Raw genomic sequence first — 9,029 nt, forward strand, 5'->3', positions numbered from 1 at the left:
TGAAAGTCTCATTTCTTCCCTAGCTACCATCAGACAATGTCTGCTTTGGTTCTCCCATGTTACAATGCCTCCAGTTGCTCCTTCAGGTGCTAGCAGAGCCAAAGAGTTACACTGACATGTATAGATTTGACTCACAGCTGCTGCTGGAGTGACTCATGCACATAAAGGCTCCTGATGCTTCCCACAAATGCATGCCAAAGAGTGGCAATGCATGTGCTCTGCTGCTTGGCACCTGGCACCTTTGTAGCTGCAACGCTCACTCAGAACCACACTTTTCTTTTCTTCCTGAGAATACCTTCCTGCAGCCTGTGTCATTAATAGCATTTACAACTTCCCTCAGACTTCTCCAACTGCCCATGCTGACCGAAACAATCTATTTTAAAGAGACAGGCACGATTTTAAACCTTTATTCATTTCTTTTTAAGGGCTAGAGGAAAGAGTCTTTGGGAAAGGAGTAGACTGAGGCAGCACAACTACTTTGAACAACTCCCAGCTCCAGGGATTTAACTTGTAATGCACTCCAAGACATGAATACCTCCCATGCCTAGAGCAGTAGGGTTTTGAGACAGACCAACCACAAACAGTCAGCATCTTGAATTAATATGAGGGGTTTTTTGAGTCACTTCTCACCAAAGCAGAGGCCCCAGAAGAGATATCTGCATTGTAGTATGTCCTGAAAGGCAGCATATTCCTACCACATTTCCCTCTTTAACAGCATCTCCAATAAAGCAATTTAAGCATTTCAACTATTTTATGTTTATGCATTAAATAGCTCTGCATAGTTTCCTCCATTTGATGAGCTGCAAAATCGTGAGGAAAAGAGAAGGGACAGGAACACCAGAGCAGCTCAAGGCTACATCCCAGAAGACAACAGGCAACCCTAGTAACAGTCTACCCCTTACAACTCTTTCTACTTGAAAAAGTGAACCACAGCCTAATGCAAAAAAACGTGCAATTGTATAGAAACCACAGACTCAGAGAATGCTTTAGGTTGAAAGGGACTTTAAAGATCATCCAGTTCCAACCCTCCTGCCATGGCCAGGGACACCTTCCATCAGACCAGGCTCTTTGAAGCCCCATCCAACCCGGCCTTGAACATTTCCAGGGATGGGGAATTCATAACCTCTCTGAGCAACCTGTTCCAGTGCCTCACCACCCTCACAGCAAATAATTTCTTCCTAATATCCAATCCATACCCACCCCCCCCTTTCAGTTTAAAGCCATTCCCCCTTGTTCTATCACTTCATGCCCTTGTAAAAAGTCCCTCTTTGGCTCTCTTGCAGGCTCCTTTCAGATACTGAAAGGCCACAAAAAAAGGTCACCTCAGAGCCTTCTCTTCTCCAGGCTGAACAACCCCACCTCTCTCAGCCTTTCCTCACAGGAGAGGAAATATGAGGCTGAATCTCTAGTGGTACATGGTTGTTGGACCTAACTGAGAAAAGTCTGGTTCACACATCAACTTATTTAGCTTTGGCTTTAATTGAGAAGGTCTGCATGAAAACAAGGACTTAAGAATTTGCCTTTAGAACTATTTGAAATAAAGCTGGGACTCATGAAAACAAGCATCTGATTACAAAATACCCAATTACAGGACATGAAATGAGCACACCAGTAACTACACAAATACTGTCACAACTACCACCAAACACAGTTTGGCTGGAAACTGGACACTGATTTTATTTTTTTTTTTAAAGGCAGAACTGGAGCACAACAGCCAAGGATTAACCCCAAATCCAGCCCAGAAGGTACTGATGCTGCGTTCCAGGTCTTGCAGCATCAGACATTTTTTGAAAATAAATATGCATCTTCACATCACCTGCTAGAGCAGAGAGAGCACTGGGTCCATCCTACATGCAATCCAAATGCAGCATTATTCTAGGTTTTACTTAACCCATTGTTAATGTACCAGCTTTTTCTGAGTTCACCCTCCTTCACAGCTATTTCACACTAGTTTTACATTTCTTTACTCCTTTCCCTATTGGAATCCTGATTCTAATGTACTTTGCATGATTACCTGGAGCAAATCCGGCTTAAAAACTGAAATATACATACAAGTGAAAGGGTTGGCGTGAATAATGCACAGTGAGATGATGGAAACAGATGTTTCTATAGAGCCTGGCAGATGACACTCAGGAGACAGAGCAAATTAGTGCCCAAGGAGTTGTCACATCAGCACTGGTGCTGTCAAAAGTAACGCCCTCAGAAGAAGACAGAAGTGACTGAGACCTTGGCTGTAGGCACAAATACAGGGCACCCATAAGTCATGATTCTTTACTCAATGGCATGCAAGCAATTCTTTCTTCCTACCCACGACCAGTAAGTCACACACACAGCACACACTCCATGTTTATTTTCACACCCTCCTTACCTGGCCCTCCTCTGCCCGAGAGGCGTCGTTCCCCAGCAGCGGCTCTGCAGGAGGTGTCTGGATAGTGACGGACTTCTCAGACCGACTGCCATCTTTGCTTCGGGGAGATTTGTGTCTGTCCCGGCTCCTTGTGCAAACAGAGGAGGAGAATAATGTTACCAGTTACTTTCCAGGGCCTGAAATGTGCTGCACCTCTACCTGCAAAAGGTGCCCCAAGCATTAGATCAGTCAAGCTTGTCCATCTCTTGATCAACATAAACTCAGGCTGTGACAAAATGAGCTTTGGAGGAGGTAGAAAGGGATCTTGCCCAGAGAAGGTGACAGCCTGGAGGCTGGGACAGACCACTCCCTCAGTGATAGGAGAGGAGAGGACAGAGATGCACGCCCACCACCTCATGTTCTCTTGAAACAGCTTCCTGTTCAGTGCTGTGCTTGAAAGGGAAGCCTGCATTCTCCAAACAACTGACAATTCCATTTGGGATTTACTGGTCTACACAGTTCTCTACCTACAATAAAGTGTCTCACAGGGACATGCCCAGTTAACATAAGGAGTGAATCAATACAGCTTTAGTTCCTGCAAAGCAGAGTCTTGTCATCTCTGACCTTAACACTGTAGGACAATCGGTGACGTTTATTTCCACTGGTTAATAACCTCAAGTTAACCTCTCACAAAGAGAGCGAGAACATCAAGGGTACAAGGCCAGTCTTTATTTCCAGAGTACACTTGCAGACCTCACAGCTTCTCATCTGAGAAAGTCTCAAGATGAATTAAGCCCTACCAATCTGCTCACCAATGTGTTCCTCTCCCTTCCCACATGGACAGGAAAGCAGCCTTTGCACTGGAAACCCTCACTGTGCTCAGGGACTGGCTTAAACCTCATTAATATCCCAGCTCTGCCTCTCTCTTAGAATTACCAAAGCCCAAAGGTTTCATGGGATGACACTTTTTCCAATTTAAGGGCTCTAGGATTTTTATGTTGTTTTTGGAACTCTGAAGGCTTCTTTCCACACAGCATTCTAAGTTTAAAAGGGCAATCTGTATTGGGGGTTGGATGCTAAAGAAGGAAAAAAAGGCAAACAAGAGCTGTTTTACTCAATAACTGGACTGTGAGCAAAGAGACTTCATGGAAGAATTCTTTTTCCAACCACACAGGATAATTGCTTCCGAATTGCAAAATTATTTTGGACCAGCTCAGTAATAAGATGCAAACACTAAGTGACACAGATTTTACATGTAAAACTAAGGAAGACATAGGAAAAAAAAGAAAAACCGAAAATGTTTCCAAATAATCAGAAGTTTCTGAGCAGATGGGTTTTCAGGCTGTTGAACTACCACAACAGAGAGGACTTGCTATTCAAGTTCAGAAAAGCCTGACTTCTAATCCAATCAATGCTGATAAAGGACTTGTTGCCTACTCAAGTACCACTCAAATTCTATTTAAAAAAACCCCAACACACCATTAACAGAGTCGCCTGGAGGAGGGTGGGGAGAGGCAGGAAAACTTCTTATTATAGAATAAAGAAATGGCATCAGAAGACAACCAGCAACTACCAGTTTAGGAAGTCTAAGAAGTCTTCTCCCCAGATATTGCACTCATCCCTCACCCTTGACGAGGGGAGTTAGGTGATCTTTTCTTTCCGCTGGCACTATCCCAATCTTTTTGGCCACACATAACCCCAGCATACATCCAACAGGTTGAATATCACTGAATTAGCAGCTTCAAGTCTCCCTGTGTTCCCCATGAGGACTCTCCCCGTGTTATCTCCTCCAGAGATGTGCGCCCACTGATTTTATCCTGGCTTACAATTTTTTTCCCCATAGGACATGTCCTAACTTAGAGCAGTAAGTAATTAAAAATAAACATTTCCTTACCCTTGTCTGTGAGCTTTTTTGGAGTGACCTGAGTAGTGGGAGTATCCCGAATATGTTGATTCTGTATCCATTGCAGCAGACATCGGGTCTGCACGGAAGGGGCACAGATTTTATTTAGAAGATGAGTTCCTGGTGCTCCTGAGGTGGAGTCCGTGGTAAAAGTGCTTTCCTGGGTACTCTTTGCTTCCCAGTCATCGGTGAGATCTGGTCCCCAGAGACTGAGCGAGCTTCACTTAAAAGGAATCTGATCAGAGGGGAGGGGAGGGAGGGCGCTTGGCTTCTCACGATCGGCCTAAGAAACGAGAAACAGGCATGGAAGTGCACTCTAAGCAAAGCAAAACATCATTCCTACTGCAGGAATTCCCTCACTTTTGCCACTTATCACACTCATCAAGCCTGTCCTGGTCAACACCTCTTTCTGATCTAGTGAAACACACGCATTTGAAGAGCTTTAAATGAACTCAATGCATCTGTTTTGCAGGGTCTAGCCCATTGCTCTAAAACTCTGGAAGAGACAGACTAGGCCACCTGGTAGAGACAGAGACTTGGAGAAGGCGCAGCAGCCTCAGATACCAAAATTCACCCACAGAAAAACGACCAGGCTCGGCTTCAACACCAGATCTCTTCTCCTGTGTGACACACAGCCCAAATAACCCCAGATTCAGAATGGCAGCATTATAGACTATTTACAGGGGGAAGGGGTGGGCGTGAGGGCAACTTTCCTAGGAGAAATGCTGCAGAGAATCAGCCCACCGTGCCTGAACCTGCTTTGTTTTCACAACTTCGAGGTGTGCCCATTATACAGGCATTAGTTACTATACAATCAATGGCACTATGAACACCTCCCTCTCTTTGTAACCTTTGCCTCCAGTAGCTAATTTGGGCCTCGAATAATTCAATTTTATTAAAAATCATCTCTATATATATACACATACTAATAACACTGGGGAGAGGTGATTAGAGATCACATCTAGCTTATATGGGCCAACACTTCTTAGAGTGTACTTCCATTTGGAACAGCAGCTTAAGTCACATCTGTAAAGGGCAGAAGAGGGTCATGTTTTTTTGGAACAGGAGCAGGGGAACATTAGAACAATTCCCAACAGTTACATGTCAAAACCCCTGAACCCTGTGGGAAGGAAGGGTAGACATCAACCTGCTTTCCAAATCCACATCCTGCATTAGGTGATAAAGAGAAATGGACAGGAGGGGAGTTAAGGAGTTAATCACCGGTTTGGGGAAACACATGCAAATAGGGAAGAGGGAAGGGTGGCAGCTACAGGACAGAGGTACCTTGGCACAGCTCAGCACTCCTGTGGCACACAGGAGCACTCTCACACGTCTTTTGCCCAGGCAACTCCTGCCCCCAGCCAACACAGGACTAAAGCCATGAAAGTACTTTCAGAGTGGGCAAAAGACGACTTTAAAATTAAATTAGATCCCTCCATAGTTTTCTGCTCACAGCAGTTTTCAAAGCTGTTAGCAATAAAACAGGCAACCACCGCTTTCAGCCCTCTCCTTCCCCAAAGACAGAGGGACAATAACAGAAATCCTGCTTTGGCCAACTATTCTTGCCAGCCGTAAGATTCCTCCACTAACACCTCCAGAAAAGCTTGTAACAGAGAAGAGAGCTCTACCACATGCAAGCTGTGCCAAAGAATGAAGCCTCTTCCCCACTGGGCTCCTTGGCCGGCAGTGCAATCTGCAACGAAGTAAAGAAGCACCCCCACTGCATCCAGAGATGCAGGTATTAGCACAAAACTTGGATTTCCAGGGCTCTTGGAAAGCACAAAGGTGTGGGGACCTTTTGTGTACAGGATTCCCAAGCTCTTAAGGGCATATTGTGCCTCGAGAAAACTTAAAGGCATCAGAGAATACGGAAAGGACAAATAAGGATGGGATCATAAGGTCCTGTTTCAGGAGGAAAGGAATGAGGATGGATTTAAGCACAGTAACACATAAAGCCTAGGCACTGCACAGTTTGGAAGACGGCATCATTATAGTAACAAGAATAAAAATCCCCCAGCCTAGGACGTGATGTTAACACTCATTAACTCCCGAGATTTGCACACAGCCTGTAGCTTACGGCTCCAGCAATAGGCTGTGACTCATTAAAGCTGATTTTTACCTCTACTGTCCTGCTAGGCAACCACAGAAAAATCCTTCCTCTGTGTTTGTCTTCCTCTGATAAATGGGGGTGAGGCCACGACCCCCCTACGTTCAAAAAGCACTATGAGGAGATGGCTACACAGGACTTTGCAGTCATTAGGCACCACAGACCAGAAACACCCTCAGATGAGCAAAAGGTGACACACATTGTAGTCTTAAACCACTGTTTGTCATGTTACTGGAGTCTCTTTGAGAACAACCCCTACCTTCACAGATACATTCCACTGCATTACAGGGAAAGGAAAAGCAAGGAGAGCTGCTGGCATACATCAGGAAGGGTTATGTATTTTTCCTAGCCCTCTAGGAAAGCATAAACTCTCACCCTTTTCCTCTAACCACATGAAAGAATTTTCCCCCAGATACCTGGTAAAAGAATCAGAGCTGAGACAGGGACTGGGAGTAGAGCTCCTCTTTTGACCCCTCTCACCCCATCAGCATGGGATCATACTTCTCTGGAGGCATCTGGGAACATTTCTGCAGGTAGAGGCTGCTGTGGAAATGCACAGGCTGCCTGGGCAAGTACCATAAACAAGCAGTGCCCATTTGATGGTGAGTGAAGCAAGGCAGTGCTGGGCACCAGGCAGGAAAGACCAACACAGGAACATCAGGGCAGGCTGGATCACGCCAACTTTCCTTTTCTGTGTAAGCAAGAGCAACGGTTTTGACACAGCTCTGTGAAAAGTCAACAAGGCAGCCCCCAAAAAACATCAGGTCTCCTGGATCATCATCAAAAGCAGAAATCTTAGAGGTATTTTCCAACCTAAATGATTCTATGATGAACTCAGGGACTCTGCACCATCTCCTTGCCCTGACTTCAGGGCACACCAGTGGATAAATAGATCTTCCTGTCAAGGCACTCACAGGACAGTCAGGAACAAAATTTATCTGCCCAACCTCAGCTGGAAAAAGCAGAAGACCGCTGGCTTTGCCTGGTGCCCAGCCCAGGCTGATTGTCAAGAAGGCTTCCTAGATTTGTCCAACAGAGGGTAGCCTGGATTGCTAGACACCACTCCCAGGCAAGGAGGGAGGAGCACAGCCCAAACACACTCCTCACAGCCATGCCAAACAGGTTACCCACCTTCCCGTCTATTTTACAGCAGGAAGGCAAGGCAGCCTTACCCCAGAAAAGCTTCTGAAACTACCGTGGAAGAGGTAAGGAAGGGACCAAAAGACAACTAACAAGCTAAACTACATCTTGGGAGCTCTTCCAAGGGCATAGACCGAAGTCAACCCTGGATTAGCCAGCACCCCAAGAGTGCCTGCCACCAGAGCCTGAGGAGACCTAGAGAAGGCAAGCTCTACATGAGTCCTTCATAATGCAACCATACCCAAACCAAGCACAGTCTTTACACACCTCTACCACTAAATCACTGTTAATGATGATTCCTACCCTAACCCTCTGGGCAAGAACAACTGTTCTGGTTAAAGCAGCAGCCCCTTCATTTGGGGCCTCATCCCTTCACAAAAAAAAGTGAGTTCAGAGTCTAATGTAGCCAACTGAAATGGCTTCACAAAAGATCATTACATGTCACAGGACTCTGCTGAAGGCATGGTCTGTTTGCAGAGCTTCTGGCCCTGCATGAAACAAAACTCTTCTGGCCTGAGGGTACAGTTGCACTGTATTTCAGCGTTGACAAGAAAGCTGGTGTAAGTAGCTCCCACCTCCGCACCACGGTTCACCACTCTCGGTTGTGTCAACACAATTCTCAGCAAGCAAACAGCACTGCTGGAAAACAAAACAAAAAATCCCTTTTCTCCCCCCCTGCCACGCTTTTGTCTTGGATCCTTTCCGTGACCTAGTTCACAGCACAGCTCAAAACATCAAAACCAACATCAGGGTGGATAGCAGCACAAGCGAACAGCTAGAGGGGAGATGGGAATGCCTCCTCTGCCTCCACCACGACAATTGTATAACCTGTACACCCAGAACTTTGCTCCCAGTAGGGCCAGCACTCTCATTTTGCCTTTCCCTTACTCACTGACAACAGAAAGAAGCCAAGTACTAGATGGAAAACAATGGTAAGGGCACCCCAAAGTAAATTTTGGGACCCTGTCCTGGCAAGGAGGACTGCCACACCCTGCATGACAGTGAAGAAACTTAGTTACCCCTGAATACTGCAGAGATCACTGTAATTACAGTTTCTACGCAGCTACACAACTCATTGTAACTCCCTCTTTTCATATGCTCATAAATCTCAAAAAGAGTTCTTTTGAATTGCTATTTTCCACGCTGGAAGCCCAATCCCATTTCCAATGAAGTCTGCTTTGTGATTGTCTTCAAGGGAGCACAGTTTGGCTCCCAGCCCAAGAGAAATTTAAAAGAGCAAGTTACATCTTTAAATCAAAGAGGGCAAACGCAAACAGCTCTCTTTTACATCCCATGCTTCCCCGATGGATTTTCCCCTGTGAAGTGAGGCAAATAACTCCAGAGCAGCTCATCTTTGAAATCTTTGTACAGTTTCAGTCTTACTCTGTTTAAAACTTGCAATCAATTAGAGTTGATTTACCAGTTAGTTCATGAAGTTATATGTATTTGGAAGTGCCATCTGGAGCACAAGCAGCCAAAAGTGTCCGTGAGGATGTGCGCACAATTCAGCTCCAAACGCCGTCAGCCTCACT

The 9,029-nt window shown here is 45.6% G+C and overlaps 1 protein-coding gene across 3 annotated transcripts in view; it reads right to left on the reverse strand.

Annotated features, from left to right (window-relative positions):
- The window catches only part of VANGL1 (VANGL planar cell polarity protein 1), a 38,264-nt gene extending 33,705 nt beyond the window's left edge, over positions 1–4,559 (reverse strand). For 2 of the 3 annotated variants that reach the window (XM_017731906.1, XM_017731907.1), the window contains exons 1-2: positions 4,242–4,559; positions 2,369–2,495 (exon numbers count right to left, since the gene is read on the reverse strand). In XM_017731906.1, coding sequence (XP_017587395.1) covers positions 2,369–2,495; positions 4,242–4,324 — 210 coding nt within the window. In that variant the 5' untranslated portion in view covers positions 4,325–4,559. The remainder of the gene's footprint in view (positions 1–2,368; positions 2,496–4,241) is intronic. The other variant, XM_017731905.1, reaches the window with a different exon arrangement.
- Positions 4,560–9,029: the final 4,470 nt, after the last annotated feature.

Source organism: Corvus brachyrhynchos, unplaced genomic scaffold (genome assembly GCF_000691975.1).
Source record: "Corvus brachyrhynchos isolate BGI_N302 unplaced genomic scaffold, ASM69197v1 scaffold3, whole genome shotgun sequence".
Taxonomy (NCBI): domain Eukaryota; kingdom Metazoa; phylum Chordata; class Aves; order Passeriformes; family Corvidae; genus Corvus; species Corvus brachyrhynchos.